Source organism: Plecotus auritus (genome assembly GCF_963455305.1).
Source record: "Plecotus auritus genome assembly, chromosome: 9".
NCBI classification, from domain to species: Eukaryota; Metazoa; Chordata; class Mammalia; order Chiroptera; family Vespertilionidae; genus Plecotus; species Plecotus auritus.
Window position 1 is genome coordinate 43,638,735 of NC_137783.1, and position 27,020 is coordinate 43,665,754.

Genomic DNA, 27,020 nt, shown 5'->3' on the forward strand with positions numbered 1-27,020 from the left:
TCTAGATAGAGTGGGTGGTCTTCCCATGTCAGAGGTCAGTCTGATGCATTGTGGCCTCTATTGTCCAGCACAGTTTTCAGCCCTGATTAAAGGAGCTTAAGGGTATAGGCTTTGGCATTGGACAGGCCTGAGTTCAGCTTCTCTCATCATTACCCGCCTGGTGACCTTGCTGTCTCTGAAGATGGACAGTAATGCCTACTCAGAGTTGTTCAGGAGGTTAAAAGTGATGAGGTGCCATTTAGCACAGTGCCTGGTATATATGAAGTGTTTCATAAATGAAACTGAAGGTTTGGGTTCATTCTGGGCTATGACTTCACCACTTAAGTCATTCCAAGAACTGAACTAATTTCTTGAGCGGCTGCTAAACAGGCTGACTTCAGACTAGCGATTACACTGAAAATGGGTCAAGAATAGTTTGGTAAACTAGTTATCTTCTGGCTTTTTCTTCGGTAGTTCTGGAGTTCAGATGATGTTTCATTTAATTGTGATGGCAATCTTTATTCTAACCTTTGCCTTTCTGGAAATAAAGGCTGAATAGGCGCACTGAGTATATTTCTCCATTGTTTGTGGGTTAACAGTAGTGAAATGTCCAGAAGGGCAGGTATTCTTCATTGGACAACTTCAGCTTCTAGAATTTGCCTTCCCTTGTGACTTACACCATAGCACACATAGTCCCTTCTTGCCCATTTGGTCATTGTACTTAAGAGATGAGGCACATCACTTAGAGGGTTAGTTCTCCCACTTCATTTTGGGGGCCAGAGTTGGTAATTCGCAGAAGACACTTAAGCAAGACCCTTGCAAACTTTGATAAATTAAATGTTAGTGAAGTCTCAGATAAGAGGTGTGAAGGTGGGGATACTGTAAGGAAAGGGCTGCTTGAACACTGAGCTAAAGAGTAGAAATAGTGATAAATAGTTCACTTTTCACCTTTCCCTGTGTGGGGGAGGGAGAGTCTGGTTAGTCAGAAGAGACTAAAGAAAGATAAAATCAGGTGAAACAAATAGGAATAATATAATTGAAGTGGCTCTGAGTAGTTAACTGCAAAGTGCTTAAAATTGTCACTTTGAAAACAACCTGGTCTCTGTACCAAGCTTGACATGTCATTTTTTTTTTCTCTGAGGGTTTCTGTGCCAGCTAAGTCCCAGGCATATGTTTCACTCAGGTCGTTCTTAACCTTCTTCTTTTTTTTTCCTGAAGGCCTTCCTTTCTTTTTTAAAATATATATGTTTATGGATTTCAGAGAGGAAGGGAGAGGGAGAGATAGAAGCATTAATGATGAGAGAATCATTGATTGGCTGCCTCCTGCACACCCCCTACTGGGGATTGATCCTGCAACCTGGGCATGTGCCCAGACCAGAAATCGAACCATGAGCTCCTGGTCATGCTCAACCATCGACCCATACTGGCTGGACCTCAACCTTTCTAAAACACAACTCTTTTTTTTTTTCTTCTTGCAGTTTTCTCACAGGTTTTGAAGGTTTCTTTGGATTATTGTGAATTCAGTTGAACATCAACATGGAGCATGGACTGAGACTTAGATGCTAACTCAGTTTCATCGGTACAGATCTGGCTAATTTAATAAGATGTGGTTAGTATAGATCTGGTTAGGAATAAAATCAATGACTTGTAATGCTTTGTACATTTTATTTGTGGATGAGTATAAATGAACAAAATGAAATTGGGTCTTTTGAAAAATGCCTATTGTGAATCATCACAAATCACCAAAGTCTGTTACAGCTCAGAACTAGGAGTCTATAATTAAGATGCAGTCATTCTATGTGTGTCCAACTCAAATCAACCTATTAGGATATGATGAAAAGTTGTGGTTTGCTAAAAGACAAGCAAATGATAAATGAATTAGGTTATTTTACTTCTCTGTTTCAAAGCTATAAAATACGTAAACTTGAACAGAGAGCAGTTATCAACATGCTTCTGAGTTGTCGCTGTTCTCTAAAAGCCTGCCACTTAACATAGTGGGACAGTCCCACACAGATGATAAACAGAAGTTGTCATTATGTGCAAAAAAATGCTAGAGAAGAAAATAACGTTCTTGAAGTAGGATTGACCTTTGAAGACTTGACTTCATAAAGTTACTTGTGGCAAATTTTGGTAGAGGAGATGATTTTGAACTTGTTCCTTTAACAAGTTCTATCTATCCATAAGTTTTTATTATGTGCTCTCACCCATTCCACGCCCTAGAAAGCCCCTGGTGCTTGTGAGGTGTGGGAAAGGCTTGTGACCCAGTGACTACTTTGACCTGCCATTCAACACCTGTGAAGTGCAGTGAACTCGAGGATCCCCTGCTGGAAAATGTTCTTTCTCGGGTGCTTGTAATTAGGTCGAAATCATTTTTTAAAAAATTCCTTAAGTAATTAAAAATGTTCATAAAATGCCTTATTCTTTTAATAGCTACACTTTCATTTTCTTAACATGTTTATCACTCACTGTCATCCTTTAAAAATTGATAAATCAGCCAAAACCGGTTTGGCTCAGTGGATAGAGCGTCGGCCTGCGGACTCAAGGGTCCCAGGTTCGATTCCGGTCAAGGGCATGTACCTTGGTTGCGGGCACATCCCCAGTGGGGGGCATGCAGGAGGCAGCTGATCGATGTTTCTCTCTCATCAATGTTTCTAACTCTCTATCCCTCTCCCTTCCTCTCTTCCTCTCTGTAAAAAATCAATAAAATATATTTAAAAAAAATTGATAAATCAATGGATGTTGATCACATTCTATCTATAAAAGTCCATCTGCATATGATTATTTAAAGTAATGCATAATATAAATTTAAAACAAAGCTCACATAACCCACACTTCTGCACATTAATTTATCTCTATATACGTAAGCCAAATAAACTTGTCATTAAGAAATACATTTTTTTTTTATCCTCACCCAAGGACATAGTCACTGATGTTTAGATAGACAAGACAGAAACATCGATGTGACGGAGAAACACTTGACTGGTTGCCTCTTGTACGCTCCCCAACTAGGAACTGAACCCACAACCTAGGTATGTGCCCTGATTGGGAATCTAGTCCACAAATTTTTATTGTACAGGATGATGCTCCAACCAACCAAGCTACACTGGCTAGGGCAAGTTTAAGTCATTTTAAAAAAACTGACTTTTGTCAAATGAATATATGTACCCCTTTAAAAACCAGAGGTACACTTTCAACTGTTAATTTTTTTCTAGTATTTACCTCATTGACTACATATTATGCATCTCCTCTGTCCTGAGTCATCATTTTAAGACATTAGCTACTGATTTCCTACTATATATCAGGTGAGGATTTAGCTTTTTTTTTTTTTTGTATATTTTTATTGATTTCAGAGAGGAAAATAGAGGGAGAGAGAGAGAGAAACATCAGTGATGAGAGAGAATCATTGATTGGCTGCCTCCTGCATGCCCCTGCAACCCGGGCATTGCCCTGACTGGGAATTGAACCATGACTTCCCAGTTCATAGGTTGGCGCTCAACCACTGAGCCACCCCGGCCGGGCAGGATTTAGCTTTCTTAAGTCACTCCTTTTCTCCATTTCCCTTTTGGGATAGCTATTATTCCTGTTTCTTGTTGTTAAATTAATATTTAGAAATTACACTCATGACTTTCATACTACTTTCTTGGCAATTTCTCTAACTTCGTCATTTAACCTATTGAAATTTTTGTTTATCATAGTTTTTTGTTTCATAGACTTTATTATTATTTGATAGTTCCTTTTTTCATTTTGAAAATAAGAGGGGTAACAATAAACATCTGAGAAGAGATTCAGAAACACATTTTTAAATTTATTTTTGTTGTTGTTAATCAACAACAAAAGGGGGATATTTTCCCCCCTTGCTTTTCAGAGGGAGCGGAAGGGAGGGAGTGAGAATGGGGTGGGAGGGAGGGAGGAAGTCTTGCTGACTCCCTCCTTTCCAAGATTGTTAGGTTAGCATCTTCCCATCCTCTTCAATGAGGCTTTTTCATACATTTATAATACAGTTAGGTTCTTTTATCAGTCTGTATTACATCTCTGATCTAAATAAATTTTTTAAAAGTTCACATACATAAAAGTTCATTTTTTGTGCTGTAAAGTTCTATGGGTTTTTAGACATTTTTTTTTTAATATATTTTATTAATTTTTTACAGAGAGGAAGAGAGAGGAGAGGGATAGAGAGCTAGAAACATCGATGAGAGAAACATCGATCAGCTGCCTCCTGCACACCTCCTACTGGGGATGTGCCCGCAACCAAGGTACGTGCCCTTGACCGGAATCGAACCTGGGACCTTTCAGTCTGCAGGCCGACGCTCTATCCATTGAGCCAAACCGGTTTCGGCTTTAGACATATTTTTATTGATTTATTGTTTTGATAAAATATTGTGTCATGTATTCACTGTTACAGCACCATACAGAATAGTTTCACTGCCCTAAAACTCCTGCTTCGCTTATTCAGCCTCCCTCCCCTCAACCCCCCGGCAACCACTGATCCTTTTACCATCTCCGTAATTTTGCCTTTTCCATATCTGAGGCCATTTAGTTTTACCAGAGGAAAATTGGTCCCCTAACGCCTCCTCCCAGTGTGATGTATACAGATGTCTGCTGGTGGAAACCAGACAGAAACAAGTGGTTTGGGGTCTCATTGTTCAGCTTGAAGATTTTACTTTGTGGCCCTATTTGCAGTCTTGTGCCTCACTCCACTTCCCACGGTCCCAAATGGTCCCAAGTCCAGATGCTGTTGGGCTTAATTTCCCCAGAGAATAAACACAGTCTCCTGTATGGGTAAGGGTTGGTGGTCACTCATTGGTCTAGGTCAGTGGTAGGCAAACTCATTTGTCAACAGAGCCAAATATCAACAGTACAACGATAGAAATTTCTTTTGAGAGCCAAGTTTTTTAAACTTCTTCTAACGCCACTTCTTCAAAATAGACTCGCCCAGGCCGTGGTATTTTGTGGAAGAGCCACACTCAGGGGGCCAAAGAGCCGCATGTGGCTCGTGAGCCGCAGTTTGCCGACCACGGGTCTAGGTTGAGGGGCACGCTTGGGGCCTACCTGCTTTTTTTATAGAGACTTTTGGCCAATCTCCTGTTTTCGGCTCTGTGTTGCCTCTTGCTTTTCAGAGGTAGCTGGGCCTCCAATTCTCAGCCTTTCTAGAGTTACAAATATCACCGCTCATTTCTCAGCAGGTCACTGTCTGCAGGCACTCAGGCTTCTGTACTTCCTCTGCTGAGCCACTACTTTCCTGTTAGCTTTCTGTCTTCCAAAATTATGTTCAGATCTCTTAACCACTGTTTCATTTCTCTTTGTCTTAGTGAGTTTATGCCACGTTTAACCAGAAGTTTCATTTGCTTTTAGAAATTTGCTATTTTGTGCAATTGTAATTACTCTGAAAAATGTTAAAAAGTCACATTTCCTGGTATGATTTGTCTTGCCTTGATATGTATTTTGCTAATATAGCTCTTGATGGACAACAGAGTTGAGATTTTTTTAAGAAGTGTGCAATTGATTTCCTCATGAGTATTCCCTGTCTTTTCGTGTGCCAGGAATAAACCTATAAAAAATGACCAGTAGCATTCTTTTGAAACTTGCTGAGGTTAACACTTTTGCTTCATATGTGGTTGCTCCTATGGAGACACCATAGTGACTGTCACTATTGGCAGGATTTGCAAGTTTCTGCATTGACTTTTATGGAAGTTTGCTTTCTGACAATGTGTTTCTCATTCCTTTTTTAAAAAGATATATTTTTAATGATTTCAGAGAGGAAGGGAGAGGGAGAGAGAGAGAGAGAAACATCAGTGATGAGAAAGAATCATTGATCAGCTGCCTCCTGCACACCCCCTACTGGGGACCGAGCGCACAACCTGGGCATATGCCCTGACGGGGAATTGAACCATGACCTCCTGGTTCATAGGTCAAACCACTGAGCCACGCCGGCCGGGTTGTGTTTCTCATTCTTTTGCAGCAAGTGGATACCAGCAGGTCAGACTGACTTCTGGACAACTTAACTTTGGACTCATCCTTAAAAAAGAATATGGGGCAGAACCCAAGCTCTATTTTCTTTAGTAAAGGAAAATAATATTTATAAAATTCTTAACTGTTCCTATAATTCCAGTAAATGGAACTGGTACGTTCAAATGGTTTATGGTTATGTTTTACTGAATGCACTAAAGGGCTGCATGCATTTTCTTAACCTAAAGGACCAAATGGGATGAGAAGAAGTAGCAATTTTATTTATTTATTTTTTTTATTTTTTATTTTTTAAAATATATTTTATTGATTTTTTACAGAGAGGAAGAGGGATAGATAGTCAGAAACATCGATGAGAGAGAAACATCGATCAGCTGCCTCTTGCACACCTCCTACTGGGGATGTGCCCGCAACCAAGTTACATGCCCTTGACCGGAATCGAACCTGGGACCTTTCAGTCCGCAGGCTGACGCTCTATCCACTGAGCCAAACCGGTTTTGGCAAGAAGTAGCAATTTTAATAAGGGGTCCCTAGCCCACATATATGCCTTCCCTTATGTGGTTTCATTTACTCTCATTCTCCTAGTGACCACTGAGGTAGCTAGGACCCCTGAACAGACATGAACTTGGGCCTTCTACTTCAAGGATGGCAGAGCCAAAGTGGGAGCCCGGGGCCTGTGCACTTGCCACTGTTACCAGCTTTGGGCTGGGTGTCCAGCTTAGGTCCCGTGGTTCCCATGGCTTTGCGTCCAGGTCATGAGAGTCAGCAGCATGGTGATAAGCCAGCACTCTGGAGCCCGCCCACCCACATTTAAATATCTGTTCCACCATGTTGGGCTCTGTGCCTTAGCTCCTCCATTTGTGAAATGGAGAGAGAGGTAGTTGCTGTGGGAATTAATATTAGAAACCACCTAGTAAACACTGTACAAGTGTTTACTAAATAGATAAATTCTATTGGACTTTCAGTCCTCTCACATGTTCAGTGCTTAAAGGAAAGCAAATATTTTCTTTAGGCCTTGCCCAAGGCAGGGCTGCACGGACACAGACGTGTGTAGAGGTGAGAGCATTTCCATTCTTACATGGAAGATTTGGGGCAGATGGGTAATACACTTTAACTAAAATGTCATTTACAGTGCCAACCATCTGAATCCAAGATATGCTTACACCCAGATATCCTTGAACACATAGAGCTTTAATAAGGGTGAGAAATAACCAGACAAGAAGTGGTAAAATAATTGAATTATTTTTGTCTTTATAAAGTGAGGGGGCAGAGCTGGATGACTCCAAATGCATATGATTGTTATAATCATTAAGCTTCCTGATTTAGTAGGCTAACTCGGACCTATATAATGTAGATGCTGAAGATGCCAACCTGCTTAGGAAAAAAGTGGAATGATGTAACAGATAGAAATCAGCTGGGGTTGTTTGCCACACTAAAACTCCAAAGGCTCCCCACCTGGCACACACAAGCCACCAGGAAATTGCAGATACCTTCAGTTATGGCTCTGTTTCCTTTTGGCCACTGGCCACGGTAACCTGCTGCCCCTGTTTTGAATAAATCAATGGCAGTTGCTGCCATACTGCACCACGGAGGTTACTTTAAAAAAAAAAAAAGTATTTATTGATTTTAGAGAGAGGAGGGACAGAGAGAGAGACATCGATGTGGGAGAGTAACCAATCAGTTGCCTCCTGCATGCACCGCAGCTGGGGATCCAACCGGCAACCCTGGCCTGTTTCTTCCCTTCTATTGAGGAGGAGATGTGGGGTAGGATTGAGGTGGAGGTGCCCAGCTGATCTTCTTTAACATCTGGTCAGTTGCTAATTTTAGGAAGCGGTTCATTAGTATTTGGGAAGCATGGTCAAGAATTTCTTCATTTGCCTTTTCCCCCACTGGAAAGACCCTGTTGAAATGACATGTCTGTACTTAGTTTCCAAGTAGTCGGAATTCTGCTGCTACTAATAGTTATCAGTGGAGCATTTATGGCCAGGAGAAAGAATAGAGGCAATGTTACGTATTAGTTAAGAGTTGAGCCCTGGTATCGTGGGTTTAAGTCCTCACTGTATCATTTACAAGCTTTGGGATTTTGAGTAAGTCACAACCTTTTTGGGCCTCAGTTTTCTCATCTAAAAAATGGGAATAGTGAGTGCTCCATCCATGTTGGCTGCTGTCAACACCATTGTTATTGATTTTGTTAGCTGACCAATGACTGGGACCAGTGCAAGGTCTAGTATACCCACACACTGGCCCCTTTCTGGGTCTCTCTCAGGTATTATAAGTGAGATGACCAAATAACTCCATGGTATGAGACGCTTCCCATCTCTGACTTCAGTTTTTCTCTCTGGCAGCAGCTTCCCAGTGAGTACTGATGGCTTCAGTTCATTCTTTCTCTTGTATATTTTTTTCTGGGTCACTACCTGTGAAATCAAGGTTTTCTGGTTTAACATTGAGAATCGATAAACCTTAATCGATTATTTTCCATTACCATGGGCCATTAGCTAAGAAATCTGATCTATCACAAATGGAAGAATTTGTTCCAACATTCTTGAAATCTCCCTGTCAGGCAATGTTTAATGTATATATTTTATTGTTGATGAAGACAGTGCAGCAAAGGAGCAGAGAGTCACGGAGTTATACTGCGGGGTTGAGGAGGAAAGGGCTGGAGAGGAAAGCCTGGGCGTGGACATTGGCAGAGCAGCTCAGCTGTTGAAAGTTGGTATTAACACCCAACTTCTCAGAAGCCTTTCCCTCGACAGTGGGCTTGGTGGAGCACTGGCTTGAGAGTGTTGCTTAGCAACAAGATGTCCTGTCACCAGTCTCAAAGAGTCAAGCAACCCATCCCCTGCCTCCCCTCCACCAGCCCTCAGCTGCCACCCTGAGGCTCCTATTAGACAATCAAGTGTGCTGGGAGGGAGGGACCAGAGAGAAGGGGCAAAGTTTAGTCATTGAACGAAGCAGCCTGGAAGTATTTAATCTGTAGACCCAGTTCCCCAGCGCCTCCAGCCTGAACTGGAAGTGGGCAGCACTCTGAGACGAGAGAGTCAACTGCACAGAAATCTCTGACCACCTCAGGAGAAACCACACTTGGGGAAAATGTTTGCGGTACACTTGTTGGCATTTTACTTCACCAAGCTGAAGGAGGACCAGATCAAGAAGGTAAGGACTCAGGAGACTGAGAGCTGTCTCCTGCACCGACAACTCCGGTCCCTGCCTACACCCGCAGGGATTGAGGAGAGCTTATTAGAAAACACAGGGAGCACAGGACCAGTAAAACACTCATCGAGGGGGAAGAGGAAGGGAGTCTCCCACAGGCGGACATGGCATATTGTCCGTAGCCTGGCTCTTACTCAGAGCTTCCAGGCAGATACCAGATGGGAAGGAGATGCGGAAAAAGTCTTTAGAAACCGTGTAGGTGGTTTGATGTAAGGGATGTATGAGAGGCGAGGGTAAAAGGAAAGGAGAGCCATTCTTAAAGAAACGTTGAGAACTTGTATTTACGTTATTTTTCATGTGCTTGAAAGAATCTAAGGAAGGCACCAGAGGGATGTGAGGTTTAATGTACAATCATCGAAATACTTATTTGCATGTGCTGTTTGCCAGTGGTAGACTACTAATGGTGTGCATTGTTTTGTCACTTTGTCCAAGAAACCTGCCTACAAAATTCATTCCAAGGTGACTGATTAAAAGTTGCCAAGGCTCAACTGGGGGCCATCAGCATTTTCCCAGCTGGAATGAACTCAGCCTGTCACTCTGGCCACTCTAGTCACACCAGCTCAAGGAAGTCCTCCCAGCAGGTGAACTTAGCCAAGGTCACCCAGGTGTTTAAGGTGGTGCTGGGGGACTAACCCCAAGTTGCTGACTCCTCCTCCTGCATTCTTTCCCTTGTGCCAGGATGCCTCTGGCTTTTCCAACAGAGAGGAAGCACGGGCTCTTGCGGCTCTCGCGTTTGGTGGGATAAACTCTCACTAAATCCTGTTCCTTAGAGAGTTGGGTTCAAGGTTATAGCAAATCTTAGAATAGTAGAAACCCATCAGGTTTAACCTGTCCTAGTTTTCACTCGTTGATTAGATTCATGAAGCCCTTTATGGCTTAAGGAGGTGGGACCTGCTGTGCAGCCCTGCTTAGGACTTCACTTTCTGTTCTTACCTGCTTAGTAATGATGAAACCGGCCCCCAAGGGGAGTCTTTGGACCTTGACACCTGTGTTTGGCAAATGAGTTTCCTTTCCTTGGGCCTCTGTGGCGGTTCATCTTTTGTTACAGCCTCGAATCAGGCGGGTATGATTGTCCGCCAGCCCCGTGCAGGCTCAGGAGGCCCCTTTGAGTGGAAACGCAGCTCCACTGGTTGGTTCCAGGTTCTTCTGGCTGGAAGTGCTGTCAAGGCCCGGATTTGACCCTTCCCCTCCCTGTGGGAGGCAAGAAAGCTTGAGAGTGAGTTGAGAAGGGATAGCCGAGAACACTCGGTAGCCACCTTAAGCTAGTGACTCACCAGGTATCAGGAGTCCTATGGGAGGCTGGTTTGTGGGCTGCCAGGATGAGTCACCCTCAGAGAACACTGCTCCACATGGTGGAAACACACCTGGTCAAAAGGCACAGGCTCCTCTCACTCCCGTCAGGTAGCCAGTCCCCTCCTTAGTTCCCCTGCTCCCTGCCTCTGGAGCTGCCAAGATCCTGAGCCGCACTTGCTGCTAGGGTTTCTATTCAGCCCTGGAACAATTTTTTTAAAACTCCCTATACCAACATTAAAACAGAAACAAAATAATGGAGGGAAGAGAAGGAAGGAAAGAAGGAAGGAAGGAAGAAAGGAAGGAAGGAAGGAAGGAAGGAAGGAAGGAAGGAAGGAAGGAAGGAAGGAAGGGAGGAAGGAAGGGAGGGAAAGAAGGAAGGCTACTCCGATAGCTTCCCTTCCAATTCAATATATTGACATTATTTGACCTATAGATAACATTGGGCTGGGCCTGGTCACTGACCCGTAGATTGCTCACTCATAAGAAAAGGACTGGTTAGATTTTCAAAGTGTTCTTTTTACAGTTTAGAAAGTCAACATTACGAAAAGTGGAAATGTCACCTTTAATCCCACCCCCCTCACAGCTGTATTTGTGTGTGGAAGCCTGCATAGTCTTTTCTCACAGCGGATGTTTTTACAGTTACATTGTAAATACAATTATGGACGTGTGTCCTTCACTTACTGTTAGATTGTAACCACTTATGTACATTTCTCCATTTCTTTTTGATATTATTTTAATATCTTTCTAATATTTAATCAAGTTGGCTAGCCATAACTTTCCCCTTTTGTTGGACAGGCTATTTTAAAAAACATTTTTTTAACAATTAAAAAATGACTGGCTCAGTGACTGACGTCAACTTATGAACCAGGAGGCCATGGTTCAATTCCCAGTCAGGGCACATGTCCGGGTTGCAGGCTTGATCCGCAGTAGGGGGAATGCAGGAGGCAGCCCATCAATGATTCTCTCATCATTGAGGTTTCTCTCTCCCTTTCCCTTCCTCTCTGAAATCAATAAAAATATTTTTAAAAATTGCTATAATAAACATCAGTATGTATTTAATGTTCTCCACCTTTGGGATTATTTCCTAAAGATGGATCCCCAGAAGTGAAATCACTGGGTCAAAGAGTTGAATCTTTTTATGACTTTTTTATTATTGTTAATATATTTTTGTTGATTTCAGAGAGGACGGCAGAGGGGGAGAGAGATAGAAACATCAATGATGAGAGAGAATTCTTGATTGGCTGCCTCCTACACGCCCCCTACTTGGGATTGAGTCCACAACCCTGGCATGTGCCCTTGACCGGAATCGAACCTGGGACCCTTCAGTCCACAGACTGACGCTCTATCCACTTGAGCCAAACCATCTAGGGCTTTTTATGACTTTTGATTCTTAATATGGGACCTTTGGACTATGTGGTCACTAAAGTCCCCTGCAGCTCCCCCATCTGTCATTCCCTAAGCTCTGAGCTTACATTTTAAGTTTGCTCTTCCTCCGTGCTGCTTGCCGGCTCTTTTGTATAGAAGATATCCCACGTCTAGTTTGTGAGTCACTCCAAAGTGGGCCTGGTTTCTGCCACCCACGCACCTCCCCTAGTGCCTGAAACATGTATGCCTGCTTACACAGGCCCAATGTCTCCTATCTGAGTCTAAAATATAAGGTTTCTCCCCATCCCCCCTTCATTCTCTCCATCTGGCTATTGTACCAGGTGCTGTGGAAGATACAAAGAATAAATTAGAAAGTGTTCCTAAGTTAACACTCTTTCTGTCCTAACTTTAACTTATAGGAGCAGCAGGAGCAGTAAGTAGCCCAAAGCCCTCAGTGATGGTTAAACTGCAGCTCTGAGGTTGAGCAAAAATGAGCAATAGGTTTAGGGGCACTGTCTGAGGAGCCCTGGGGCGATAAAGGGGGCAATGTTGGTTCTTGTGCACATCTCACCCTTCCCAAGCACCAATTATTTGGGTCATGTCCTTTTTGTTGGTTTCTCCATGTGCATGGCAGTGCCAACCAATTAGTCATGAACAGACTCAGGGCGAACGGAAGTCCCTAATGAAGCGTGACCTGGTTCCGTCCTGTCTTCTCAACACGCTGAAAGCCCGATTGTTCCGTTCTGGTAATGGCCCTCTGAGGTTTTCTGGCCTCTCTTTGGCCCCAAATCCCCGGAGCCCTGGTTTGTTCCACTGGCCTGGGTGTCGGGCCTCTAGGCCTGTCTGATGACTGGGCACCTGTCCTGCGATGAAGCTTCATGTGGCCCTTGTACTCTTGATATAATTTGTCTGTTGGGCTTGTGGGTCCTGCACGAAATTGTGAAGCAAAACCAGGCCATGTGGTGAGGACGTGGGGACTGCACTGTAGTCCCAGGGCTTCCCGGACCTGCAGCTCTCCTCATGCTGCTCAGGGGCTCTGAGCCTGCGAGGCCTCGTCGCAATAGGGGCAAGGATTCCTGCCACACCTGGCGCCTCAAGGAATGCCATGGAGAGCAGGGGAGGGACATACATGAAAGCACTTCCTCAAAGGGATGCCATGGAGAGCAGGTGAGGGACATACGTGAAGGCACTTCCTCAAAGGGATGCCATGGAGAGCAGGTGAGGGACATACGTGAAGGCACTTCCTCAAAGGGATGCCATGGAGAGCAGGTGAGGGACATACGTGAAGGCACTTCCTCAAAGGGATGCCATGGAGAGCAGGTGAGGGACATACGTGAAGGCACTTCCTCAAAGGGATGCCATGGAGAGCAGGTGAGGGACATATGTGAAGGCACTTCCTCAAAGGGATGCCATGGAGAGCAGGTGAGGAACATATGTGAAAGCACTTCCTCAAAGGGATGCCATGGAGAGCAGGTGAGGGACATACGTGAAAGCACTCTGTAGGCTGTAAGCATGTACTTAGCCTTAGATGAAAGTGTAGGAGGGCAGTTCGTCCAGAAACCTGCTGGGATCAAGTCTTGTGACCTGGATGGGCAGAGAGGCCACTCAGTATACAAAGTAGGGGTGGCAAGTGCAGATGCCTATGCCACTGCCCTCTTCCTGCCCCGGTCAATAGTCCACCCAGCGAGCCCTGGGAACCCAGGTTGCCCCCACCACATGATGAGCATGGGGGCGGAGGCTGTCTGCCATTCTTCTTTCTTTATAAATACGTTTTTATTGATTTTAGAGAGAGAGGAAGAGAGAAGGACAGATAAAAACATCACTGATGGGCTGCCTCCTGCATGTCCCCTACTGGGGATCAAGCCTGCAACCCGGGCATATGTCCTAACTGGGAATCAAACCAGTGACCTCTTGGTTCATGGGTTGATGCTCAACCACTGAGCCACACCAGTTGAGCTGTTCTGCCATTCTTTTTTTTTTTTTTTAATATATTTTATTGATATTTTAAAGAGAGGAAGGGAGAGGGATAGAGAGTCAGAAACATCGATGAGAGAGAAACATCGATCAGCCGCCTCCTGCACACCTCCCACTGGGGATCTGCCCGCAACCAAGGTACATGCCCTTGACCGGAATCGAACCCGGGACCCTTCAGTCCGCAGGCCGACGCTCTATCCACCGAGCCAAACCGGTTTTGGCTGTTCTGCCATTCTTGATGTGACATTGTTACCTTCAAGTAGACGGAGCAGAACCAGTGATTTTTCTAACTTCCCTCCATTGGGGGATCCTGGTTACCTGAGTGGTATCATGAACAGACTCAGGGCAATTTGAGCTGGCTTTAGAAATTAGACTTCATCTTAATTAGAATAACCTCAGTTAAAAACAATGGCAAGGGGACCGTTTCCCCCTCCCAACGCGGGAATCCGTTCTGTGGGACTCTTCCCCCTCCCTACGTGGGAGTCTGTACTTATTTTTCAATAAATTTCCACCTTTGCGCCAAAACCGGTTTGGCTCAGTGGATAGAGCGTCGGCCTGTGGACTGAAGGGTCCCGGGTTCGATTCCGGTCAAGGGCATGTACCTTGGTTGCGGGCACATCCCCAGTGTGGGGTGTGCAGGAGGCAGCTGATCGATGTTTCTCTCTCATCGATGTTTCTAGCTCTCTGTCCCTCTCCCTTCCTCTCTGTAAAAATCAATAAAATATATTAAAAAAAAAATAAAATAAAAAATAATAAATTTCCACCTTTGCTATACCAAAAACAAACAAACAAACAACCCCCCCCCCCCCAAATAATGGAGATATGAAGGACTGGATTTCAGAGCGTGCGGCTGGAAACTGAGTTTAGCTCTGAGCTTCCTGGCAGCTCGTAAACAAAGGGAAGCATGTTTGGAAATACAATGTCATCGCTGGCTGAAAGAACGCTCCCATGTGTAGGAGTTCTAGGTTCTAGCTATAGCTAGTCTTTTCCCGAGGAGAGACAATGGGACAGTGTGCGGGCTCTGAACTGGGAATTAGAAACCCTGAATCTTCCTTAGTTTTTGCGCCTCCACTGTCCCATCAGAAAAATGGGGGAATCGTTTCTTCCTCAAAGCTTGCCCTTTGGAGGAATAAATCCCACCTCCCCCAGCCTTTCATTCCCTTCTGTTCTTCCAACTCCCTTCCTTGTCCCCAGCTTGAGGATCCGCATCACTAAGCGGTCCCCTTGCGACGTGGTCGTGGGCGTGGGAATGTGCAGCAGCCAACCCTGGCCACCCCCTGTCTTTCCAGGTGGACAGGTTCCTGTATCACATGCGGCTCTCCGACGAGACTCTTCGGGACATCATGGCGCGATTCCAGGCTGAGATGCAGAGGGGCCTGGGGAAGGACACCAACCCCACGGCCTCTGTGAAGATGCTGCCCACCTTTGTCAGGGCCATTCCGGACGGCTCAGGTGAGGGGGCTGGGGCTGCCAGAGATCTGATCCCCCTGGGTTTTCCCTGGCTGATGGGAGCTGAAGTTTGCTCCTGTGCCTTTACTTAGCTCTTCAGCCCTCTCCACATCACCCCACCTCCGACACTCTATGCTTAGTCACTCTCAATACCAAAAGCTTTGAGCCAAGCTTCAAATGTGCCTCACTTTCTCTCTGTCCCCGTGGCCCACACACTCTGCTCCCTCTACTGCTGGACATCTTAACATTCTCCCCCTGGTGCACACCAGCTCAGCTTTTCTATCTCAGTGGAGACTTCACCGCCTGCGTCTGGGAAGCATCTCACGCTGGCGCAGTGCCACTACCCGCTGAGTATGCGAGTCTCCCAGTGTTCTGAGCACCTCACACAGTGCCTGGTGCTACTAGGCCCTGAAATGTTTGTTGACTGCATATAAATGGCTTTTCCTTCCTCGGTATTATTTCACTCCAAGGCATCTAGAGTCTAGGCCAGCCTTGGGCAAACTACGGCCCGCGGGCCGGATCCGGCTGTTCTATCCGGTTCTCTTGCTCTCCCCTCCGCTCCTTTACTTTGAATTTATATTAGTTCACACAAACACTCTATCCATGCTTTTGTTCCGGCCCTCTGGTCCAGTTTAAGAACCCATTGTGGCCCTCGAGTCAAAAAGTTTGCCCACCCCTGGTCTAGGCTAATAGTAAATATTGGAAGATTCCATGACATAGTAGAAAGAATCCTATCTAATAAAAGAGTAATATGCAAATTGACCATCACTCCAACACACAATATGGCTGCCCCCATGTGGACACAAGATGGCCACCACAAGATGGCCAGCAAGGGTGGGCAGTTGGGAGGGACCAGACCTGCAAGGGAGGACAGTTGTGGGCAGTTGGGAGGGACCAGGCCTGCAAGGGTGGGCAGTTGGGGGCAATCAAGCCTGTAGGGAAGGGCAGTTAGGGGTGACCAGGCCGGCAGAGGATAGCAGTTGGGGGGGACCAGGCCTGCAGGGGAGGGCAGTTAGGGGTGACCAGGCCTGCAGGGGAGGGCAGTTAGGGGTGACCAGGCCTGCAGGGGAGGGCAGTTAGGGGTGACCAGGCCTTCAGGGGAGGGCAGTTAGGGGTGACCAGGCTTGCAGGGGAGGGCAGTTAGGGGCAATCAGGCTGGCAGGGGAGTGGTTAGGGGGTGATCAGGCTGGCAGGCAGAAATGGTTAGGGGCAATCAGGAAGGCAGGCAGGTGAGCAGTTGGGAGCCAGCAGTCCTGGATTGTGAGAGGGATGTCCCAGATTGGAGAGGGTGCAGGCTGGGCTGAGGAACACCCCCCCCCCCCGCCCCCATGCACAAATTTTGTGCACCGGGCCTCTAGTATTAAATGATAATATTCAAGAAACCTGGGTTCTAGGCCCAGCTCTGCCATTCCTCAGTGACCTTTGACAAAACATATAGTCTCAGTTTCTCTATCTGTAAAATGAGAGAGGTGGCCTATGTATTCATTTTCTGTTGCTGCTGTAATAAGTTACCACAAATTTAACAGCTTAAAACAACACAAATTTATTCTCTTACAGCTGTGGAGGTCAGAAGTGGGAGTGGGTGGCAAGGGCCATAATCAAGGTGTGGGGGAGGGCCACATGCCTTCTAGGGGCTCAGCGAGAAGCCTGTCCCTTGCCTTCTCAGCTGCAGGAGGCTCCTGCATTCCAGGGCTCAAGCCTCTCTCCATCTCCGAGCCAGCAGTGTAGCATCTTCCAATATGTCTCTGACTTGCCCTTGCGCCTCTTCCTCACTTAAAGACCCCGTGATTCACCGTGTGCCCCTCAGATCATCCATGATAATCTCCTAACCTCGAGCTCAAAAGTTGAGCAATTTTGATTCTGTCTGCAACCTTAATTCCCTCTTGCCATTCATATCCACAGGATCAGGGGATTAGGATGTGGGCATCTCTTTGCTTACCGCAGTCTAGAGACCTCTAGAAGGAATCTTTGAGATTCCATACAACTCCTCCATTATCAGCCTCTGGGAAAAGCCATAGGAGGAAGGAACTGGTGTCTACCAGGCACCTCCTGTCTCACACAGTCCCCGGAAGAACCCCGTGGTCAGATGAGAATACCGAGGGCCAAAGGGGTTCCTCAATGTCGGGGTCCCAGTGCTCCAACCAAGCTCCAGCGGGGGCTTTGGGGCTCCTGAAGAAGCAGGGATTAAAGTTTGGGGGCCTTCAGGGGCCTGTGATTGGATTAGCCAGGTTCTGGGCCCCTTTGGACAATGCCTGGGTCAAAGTCGTTAGGCTCTGCTGTTTGAGGGGCCCTAGGAACTGTGATGAGAGAGACCTGTTCCCTGGCAGGTGGGTGGGTGTGTAAGGTGGGCAGTGTGCCACCCGGAGGAGCATAAGCTTTGCAGAGAGACTGTTCTGCTTTGAAATCTTGCCTGGTTCCTGGTACTTTTACTCTGAGAGTGCCAAGGGGACTGTGGTCCCTGACAGGTCACCCAACTGCTCGGAGAAGCACCTGAGTCATGGGGTGTGTATGGGGGGCGGGGGTGGGGGTTGGGGGCGGGGGGAGGCACCAGGGCAAAGTCCTCCTGGCTTCCTGTGCTGGGCTCCTCCTGTAGAGGTGTGTCCCCAGAGGCATCAGAAAGTGGCCTTTGATGGTCCCCAGCCTGCAGCCGGAACCGAGCCTGCAGCCAGATGTGCCTTCCGGAAGGTTTGGAAGTGAAACTGACCAAGTTTTAGAAACTCCCTCCTCCTCAGGCCAGGAGACACACCTCCATTCTTCCCTGTCTCCTCAGAGCCTCTCATCACACAATAGCCCTTACCCGTGACCCTGTTCCAGGGGGTCCCTGCGCCCAGAGCCCTGGGCAAGTCCACTGCTCTCCTGTCCTCACCAGTGAAAGGGCAGTTTGTTCCACCAACTTCAGGTTCATTAGGAGCAGATGAGGCTGGAGTGTCTCAAAGTCTCCAGGCGTTGTCCCAAGTCCCAGTAACTGTGAGCTGGTGGTGGCATTTCAAGATCACTCACCAACAAGCAGAACTCTGCTGACCCCTTGGGGCCTGCATTTCAGAAATGTATACAGTTTCAGAGAAATCCCTCTGAGTTCTCCCACTGCAGTTCCCGCGCCTTTCATCCGAACCCACCCGAGAGGGGTGGCCGGTGTGAGCTTTAGTCCCAGGGTGTCACCAGGGAGCTGCATGGGCTGTTCTTACAAACGTGCCTTAAAAGTGTTGTTATCGCAACATTTCAGTTGACTAGCAATTTCCCTCTGTTTATTTCACAAGGAGTGAATCTGAATGGCCAGCTGGGGCCAGGGGCTACAGGCAAGAGTGGGGTCACATGGTACAAAGCAAGGCCACTTGGGTGCCTGGATTTCTGGGCATGGCTTTTCACTTACATGTGCCTTCGGCATGCATCATGACACATTCCTGGTACATGCAGCCACTTTTCAGGCAATTTTATAGAGAGGCTTGTTGGTTCAAAGGTTTGCACACCAGAGTTTTCATCCCACATTGCGGCTGACGCGGAAGACACTGGCAGGGGTCCTGGGCAGGAATTCTGTCTGGATCCCGAGTTGAAGTCATTAGGGGGGCTGCCTTCCCAGCATGTGTCATTTCCCCTTTTATTAATCGCATCTGTCTTGCGCTGGGCTGGGTGGTGTTACATTTTCTCATTTTGAAGCAATTCTGTCCCCAAATATTGAACATCCTTGGCCCCTTATGGGCCATCATTTGGTCCCCATCTCCCTTCCCTCCTGGAGCATTTTGCCCTTGAGACAGAGGCCTGTATGGGGCTGTTTCTCTTCCTTGCACTCCCCCTCCCTTCCCTCCATGCCTTGTCTGCACTCCCTGTGCTTGGAGTAGCAGCGCACTCTCCCCAGCTGTGCAGGCTAGAATAGGCCCCGCCCTCAAGGCCCACCTCTCCTACCACCTGCCTGAAGTTGGCATTTACCTTCTGGGAGTGGGCAGGCCATGAGAGACTTGGGTCATTCCTCTCCCCCTCCCCTCTCCCCCCTCCCCCCTTCTCCATCCCTCCCTCCCGTCTGCCCCTTACTGGGAGGGCTCAGGTCAGTGGCTGCACTCCTGCAGCCCCAGTGAGCTCACACCTGGGGTGGTTGTGAGACTCAGAGACATTTCTTACCTGTCCAACTTCTCATGCACATCTTGCCATGTAGCAGGCCCTCCATAGCTGAAACCTTTCTGTTTGTTTTTTTTAAATAGAAAATGGGGAGTTTCTTTCCCTGGATCTTGGAGGATCTAAGTTTCGAGTCTTGAAGGTACAAGTGTCTGAAGAGGGGAAACAAAAGGTCCAGATGGAGAGTCAGTTCTACCCAACACCCAATGAAATTATCCGCGGGAACGGCGCAGAGGTACCAGGCAGGGCTCTGTGGAGTGGAGGCGCCTCTTTTGTGAGTGGCCGCACTTTAGTCCAGCATCCCGTGCTTTCTCTCCTCTGCAGCTGTTTGAATACGTGGCTGACTGTCTGGCAGATTTCATGAAGACCAAAGGGTTGATGCATAAGAAATTGCCCCTGGGCCTGACCTTTTCTTTTCCCTGCAGGCAGACTAAGTTGGAAGAGGTAAGGCATGGCTGGGGGGGCGGTGGGGGCGGGTGGGAAGCTGTGCAGGGTTTGGAGTTTGGGGCTGGAGAACGTGTAGGAGTCAGGTTGGGAGTGGGGGATCAGCAGGAATTCTCTTGCTTGTTATTTTCTTTTTATTCTTGTAAACGATGAAGTGAAAATGTGAGGCAAACACTGGTTAACATGCTGCCTTGATTTTACACCCACGTGGGCACAGCACACGGATGGAGTGGTTCTCACCCGTAGCTCCATGGTTCTCAGACCTCGGTTGCGTCAGACTCTGCTGGAGGACTTGTTAAACTCAGGTTCTGGGCCCCACCGGGGCTTCTTAATCAGTGGGGCCTTAGACTTGCATTTCCAACAGGTTCCCATGTGATCAGAATGCTGCAGGTCTGACAGCCGATGAGATAAGAGTGGGAAGGCTCAGGGAATCTGGCCTCTGTGCCCTTAGGAGGAGGGTCGAGGTGGGGTCGCCGAGGTGACAATGTTGTCGAGCAGACACCTCACCTGGGATGTGGTCTCAGCTGCGCCACTAGCCTGCTAAGGGCTCATCTCCATGTGCTTCCGATTTTCAATTTAACAGGGAGATGTCAAACCCAATTTTATGTTAATCTGTGAAAATAAATAAGGTCCATGTAAAAGGAGAATAAGCTTTCTGGGGCCAGGGGTCATGATCAAGAGTCAGGTCTTCCCGGGCCACACCTGTCTGGGGTGGGGGTCCATGATCCCCTGCGGCACATACGGGTCATGACCCCAGCTGACCGTCATTTCCTGGACCACCTTGATATCACAGACCGTCGGTCCAGGGATGTGTTTGGTATTGTTGACTATGGGTGGCGGCAAGTGGAAAGGAAATGGATTGCACGTCCCACAGACCTGGCTCTAAATCATGTTCAGAAAGTTGTGACGCCTGGGCCGTGACGTGGCTTCTTGAGCCCCTGGTTTTCTCATCTGTAAACACGGTTAATGATATTTAATTGCTGGGCCCAGGGAAAGCCCAGACAAAACATCCGTAACGCCCAGCACTGTGCCTGGTGCCCGGTGGTCGCTGCAGGACGAGGACGGCTGTGCCCGTGGGACTGTCTCTTCCCGCGTGGTACCTTGTCCCCATTTCTGCGATGCTTCTGGAGGGCAGCATTTTTGTGTTGTTCCTCCTCCACCGCAGGCTCTGGCACCGAGTCCTGTTTCTCACGGTGCCGATCACTATCTGACAATTGAAAGGGGTCATCAGTCCTTTACTTGATTCCATTAAATGAGAAATTGCCATCTATACAGGGGGTGGACTGAAGTTTACTTTTTGTTATTTGATAAAGAAAGGGCGGGGGGAAATAATATGAAGACGGGTTCAGGGAATGTTAGAAGAGGCCAGGCGGAGCTTTGCTCTGCTTCATCCCTGTCTGGCTAGAAGAGCAGAGGTGCCGGGGTCAGCAGAGGAAGTGGAAGGAGGAGCCAGGAGTCAGGACTGGAGACCAGATTCACCAAACAGTGCAATATCTCTTATCCAAGCTCAGGAACAGAGACCCCAGGAAGAAGGAAGGAAATTCTCAAGCTCTGTGGGAGTTCATTTGACTTTGAGAACCAAACTTGAATATTTTCTTGTTTTTTTTTTTAATATTTTAAAATTGATTTTTAGAGAGAGAGGAAGGGAGAGGGAGAGAGAAAGAAACATCGATGTGGGAGTGGAACATCCATCAGCTGCCTCCTGATCAAGCCCACAACCCAGGCTTGTGCCCTGACTGGGAATCAAACCAGCAACCTTTTGGTACATGGGATGACAACCAGCCAACTGAACCAATAGGCAAGCCAGAGCTTGCCTATTTTCCTGGTAATTAGGGGTGAATGTATGGTTTCTTCATACAGGATCTTTCAATAATAATAAACACTGTACCTCAGATTTTAACACTGTATCTTGTACTATGCTGAACTCTTTATGTGTATTATCTCATTAAAATAAAAAACAATCATCTGAGGTAGATATAATTATTTTCACTTTATATTTGAAAAAAACTGCAGCTCAGAGAGGTTAAGAGGCTTGTCCGAGGCCACACAGTCAAAAGGGACTCAGCCCAAGCTCAAAACCTTCCTGATCAAATTGCCTTTCCAGAAAGACACAGCTCTAGAACTTGGCTTAAAATGCCAGGAAAGCATTTTGACCCATTTGTGTCATATTCCAATAAGGATTTTTCAAGTGACATTTAAACTAGGGAAGGGTGCTTGATTATGTCAAGGAAGTGAGGACTGCTTTTTCTCATCAGAGTTAAGCTGAATTACTTGTATTTTATAAAATGTCCTCCAATGGCCTCTCAGTGACGCTGAAGGTTGGGGGGAAACCTTACACAGGAGATGAAGGGATAGTAACAACGGAGTGGGCACAGCTTGGAACCATGGTCCTGCCAGATGTTGGCTTTGTGACGCTAGACACAGGCTCTTGGGGAAGGAGGGCTGAGCGGCCCTGTAAGTGCAGAGGAGGTGGGTGGGGGAGCCTTCAAGAAGAGGTCAGGCTTCGTGAAACGAAAACATGATTAAAGACGATAAGGGCCTGGGAATTAAAAGAGGAGGTCACTCTGTTCGTTTTTTTTTTTTTTGAAAAATAAGGAAACAGGAAAGTCGTAGCTGAAGAGAAGTTTCTGTGTGTTTCTAATGATAACATGGCGATACTTCTTCACGGCAGGGAGAACAAAAAGAGAGAGGGAGGAGAGAAAAGAGTAGAAATTGAAAAGTTTAAAGAAGAAAATAGAAATCACCTATCATTCCAATCTTCAGAGATACCCACTACTAGATGGTTGGTTTTCCCTCCAGTCATGTCTATATTAACTATTGATGTTATGCTGTATATGTAGTTTTTTAAAATATAGTTCTATGTACTGCTTCCCCCCACCACCACCAACAGTATATCACAAGCATTTATTCCCCACTCCTCCATGTACCCTCCCCCCAACAGGTCCCACATTGTCCCAGCACCTTTTCGGTGGGGCCACCACCCCTCAATGTCTTAGGTGAGGCAGGGATGTTACTCATAAGCCACAGTTTGCCGCTCTGTTGACTAATGAGTTTGCCGTCCACTGACCTAGACTCTTGATTCCAATAACTACAGGCTGTTGTTCCTTGTGATTAAGCCCCTGCCTAGCACGTGAAGGCAGAAGTTAGGGAGAGTGGCCTCTAGGTAGCGCTGTGGTGCAGGGGAAAAGCCTGATTGCCAGTTGGGAGTCCGGTCTGAGCTCTATCCTTCACTCCCTGTGAGACCTAAAGTGATTTCCTTCCTCTAAGTCTCAGCTTCTTTATCCACAAACTGAGGGGGTTGGGAAGATGTGGTCAGGGTGTTTGTGAATTTGGGCTCAGCTACTCTCAACTGTGTGGCCTTCATCTCCAAGATCTCATCCAGCCTGAAAAATTCTATGATTTTTTGCTAGCTGAGACACGAAACTCGTGGGAAACCCAATTTTAAGCAAACAATTGATAATGCAAAATGAGAACCATTTTTCTAAGTTGCAATTAAGTTCCTGAGGGAATTCTGCAAGGCAACACCATGTTAGTTCTGTTTTGTGGAGCTGGCAGACCTTACATTCTGCACACATATGTATCAATCACACAGCAGGCATTTCCATCAGAGCATTCTTGTGACAGGCAGGGAAGTGACCTTTCCATTTTACAGGTGAGTAAACTGAGGGCCAAAGAGTTAAGTGCCTTGTCCAATGTCCTTGAGCCCACATGTTCTGACTCTTTAGCATCGTTCTTTCTGCCACTGTGTGTAATGTTCCAAACTGCTCAGATGGGAATGATAAAGATCTATAATAATAAAAGCAAAATATGCTAATTAGATCAGATGTCCTTCCGGACGAAGCTGGGGCTGCTAGGGAAGCCTGGGTCCGGGTGCCAGAGGGAAGCCGGTGCCAGCAGTCGGGGGAAGGAAGGCCTACTCTTGCACGAATTTTGTGCATCGGGCCTTTAGTGTTTCAATATTAGCAAAGGCCTCTGAGGAAATACTGAAAGAATTGGGGCAATGCAGCTTAAAGAAGAGAAGACAGGGGGTTGCACTTTAAGCATAAAATTCCTGCAGCTCATGTTCAGAACTGAACACCTTCTTTGTTTTGACTGGATCTGAATTCTTCCCCCAGGGTATCCTGCTTTCATGGACCAAGAAGTTTAAGGCCCGGGGAATTCAGGACACAGATGTAGTGAGCTGTCTAACCAAAGCCATGAAAAACCACAAGGTAGGAATTTGCTCAGCCCGGCGGGGGGAGGGGGGCAGCGTTCCCAGCCCTAGCCCGTCCCCTGAGGGCAGGTCACACTGTGCCTGCCCCTGAAGGAGGACAGGGAGAGGAACTGACCTTAGGGAAGGTCTCACTGTAGTGTAGATGCCACACTTTGGATAAACCCATGGGGGAGCCTTGGTCTGTGGACCTTGTCCCAGTTACTGTTGAAAGGTGGGCCCCACTGCCCAGGGACGTCCCCATTTGCCACAGCCCCTTCAGGGGTCCTGGTTAGACCCCTGCTGTGTGTGATGCTCCAACTCCTACCTCTCGCTGAGGCTTGAAATATACGTTCTTTCCAGTCTGGCTCTCTAGTCCACTTTCCACGCTCTGTTAGTTGGACTATTTGTTGAATAAATTTTATAACCGCAAAAGCAAGTCATGCTCCTTGCTAGTTGAAAAGTACACAAGTGAACCCAGATTATTTGTTACCCCGACAGCAAGAGGACTATTGTGATGTGGACCCTTCAGTCTTTTTTTCTCTTTGAAGCTGGGATCGGATCCTCTTGCAGTCTGTTTTTCTCTTATTGTTTTCATTTTCCTTTAAAACACCCCCTCGAACCTTGGGGAATGGTGCAGCCACCCAGATTGACTTGGCGGAATGGGAAACCCAGGCCGGCAACCCGGGGCTGCCCATGGCGGGGACTTGCCCACAGCGGGGACTTGAGTGTCTTCTCCTGAGAACACCATTGCTTCCAGGACAGACATGTTTTGCTCAGGGTCCCTCAGACGAGGGCTGGAGTCCAGGTGGTCTGTCCCTCCTATGTCCTCTGCACAGGGGCCATCAGCCATAAAGCAGGAGCATGGGTTCCCCCACGAGCTCCCAACTGCTCTTTCTCTCACCGAGACCCCTGACCTTGACAAAGGCCTTGCTCCTTCCAGGTAGGCCCAATAGGCAGGATCTAGGGACTTTCTCAACCAGTCACCTTCACAGCTTTTGCTTTCTCTGTGGGGACAGATAGAGGGATGACACCCCCTTCCCACCCACTGATGCTGTGTTCCAACAGGACATCGATGTGGATATCCTGGCCTTGGTCAACGACACCGTGGGAACCATGATGACCTGTGCCTATGATGACCCCTACTGTGAAGTTGGTGTCATCATTGGTAACTCAATTTGACTTGCTTTTTGGGGATGTGGGTACAGCGCTGGGTTGGAGCTTAGTTTGAGCAAACTCTGAGCAAATTCTGTGGGAAGGGTACTGGTGCTTTCTGCTTAGGAGAAACAATAGAGGAAGATGAAAAATTCATTCATTCACTCAACAACTGTTTACTGGGTGCCTACTGTGTGTGTCAGGCCCGTCTCTGCACTGGGTTCTCAGGGTGAGTTAATACTCAGGGTCCCTGTGCTCATGGAGCTTTCAGGGGGGAGGTGGGTGAAGGGCCAAAGAGGCCTAAAGGAGTAGGATCATTTCAGGTGGTGCTGACTGTGAGGAAGAAAATGAAGCGGGGTGTGTGTGTGTGTGTGTGTGTGTGTGAGAGAGAGTGAGTGTGTGTGTGTGTGTGTGTGTGTGTGTGAGTGAGAGTGTGTGTGTGTGTGTGTGTGTGTGTGTGTGTGACTGAGAGTGAGTGTGAGGTGGTCAGGGCAGGACGCTCTGAGGGGTACATTTGAGCAGGGACCTCAGTGAGGAGGAGGAGGCAGCCAAGTAAGATCAAGAGGCGAGTCCTTGGCAAAGGAAAGAGGACACCTATGGCCCCTGAGTTGGCACCGAGTCTGGGTGCTCGGGGAAGCACCCTGAAAGGCTGATGGCGGCTGCATCTGGGTGAATGGAGGCTGGGAGTAGGTATTCAGGTTAGAGAGAGTGGACGGGACTGGACATAGGTCACAGACATTGTCATGGAGGATCTTTGGCTTTTGCCCCAAAGGAGACAGGAAGGCATTGGAGGATTTTGGGGGGATGGGTAAATGGGGTGCGCATTTTTAAAAAGCTCATTTGGCCGCTGTGTGAGAAGTTGATGAGTGGGGGCAACAGTGGAAGCAAGGTGACCAGCCACAAGACATTGCACTGTGTAGGCGAGACGGGGTGGCGGCCTGGGCCAGGGAGTTGGTGAGCCGTGGAGGTGTCCAGTGGGTGGGTCCCTGAGCTGGGAGGGGCTCTCCTGGGGGGTCCGGGAGAAGGCAGTCTGGGGGACAATTGAAGCCAAATAGATGGGATTTATAGGCTGTTCTTGGACATGCCCTTCCACCTCCCCATCCCTTTACTGCTGTTGGAAAAAGTTTTCTGCATTGTTTTTTCTTACTTTCTAACCACATTCTCCTGAGCCTGACTCTCCCGAAGGGCAGGCGCTTTACCCCTGAGGGGCTTGATCTGCCCCCGTTCCTGGAGCCCACCCCTCGGCATGGGCCGGGCATGTCCACGAGCCGCTGTCACTGTGCTGCCTTAGTGACTGTGTCAGTGACGGGGTGCAGGGTGCGGGCCATGCCTAACAGTGTCCGTGCTTTCCTGAGAAAGTGTGCCCAGATACTGTGTTACATTTTGCTTTTCTGCCTCCTTATTTCTCATGCTGGCTTTTAACTCCTCAGACCAGAGGATCGGCCAGGGAAGACACTTACTTTTTTTTCTTTTTTCTTACGTAGCTTTATTGAGGCATAAAACTTTTCTCATTTTAGTACAATTCAACAAATTTTAGTAAGTTTACAATTTTGTAACCATCAATCCTATTTCATTTCAGAACATTGCCATCACCCCAATAAGTCCCACACAGACCGTCACTCCCCCGATCCTCGAGGGCTTGTTGGAATAATGAAATTTTGCTTTCTTATGTGATAGCTAATCACCGTCAACGATAAGGATATAGCTTAGGCTAGGAACAATGTGTGGCAGGTCATGAATAAAGAATATTTTTACTGTCAAATAGGGAAGAGGTTAGGTAGCTTAGGGAAGGGGTTTAAAAATTACTGTGGGTTGGTAATTTAAAAAATATAAGGTTAGGTGAACTCCTCCTCTTTGCAAATGTGCGTTGTCAGCACTCATACATATTCCT

At 47.2% G+C, this 27,020-nt stretch overlaps 1 protein-coding gene across 1 annotated transcript in view; it reads left to right on the top strand.

Annotated features, from left to right (window-relative positions):
* Positions 1–9,033: 9,033 nt before the first annotated feature.
* HKDC1 (hexokinase domain containing 1) overlaps positions 9,034–27,020 on the top strand; it is a gene marked incomplete at its 5' end in the record, with an annotated part of 40,458 nt that continues 22,471 nt past the window's right edge. The window contains 6 exons of the mRNA XM_080688007.1: positions 9,034–9,096; positions 15,075–15,237; positions 19,428–19,576; positions 19,666–19,785; positions 23,901–23,996; positions 25,043–25,142. Of these exons, the coding sequence (XP_080544133.1) occupies positions 9,034–9,096; positions 15,075–15,237; positions 19,428–19,576; positions 19,666–19,785; positions 23,901–23,996; positions 25,043–25,142 (691 nt within the window). The remainder of the gene's footprint in view (positions 9,097–15,074; positions 15,238–19,427; positions 19,577–19,665; positions 19,786–23,900; positions 23,997–25,042; positions 25,143–27,020) is intronic.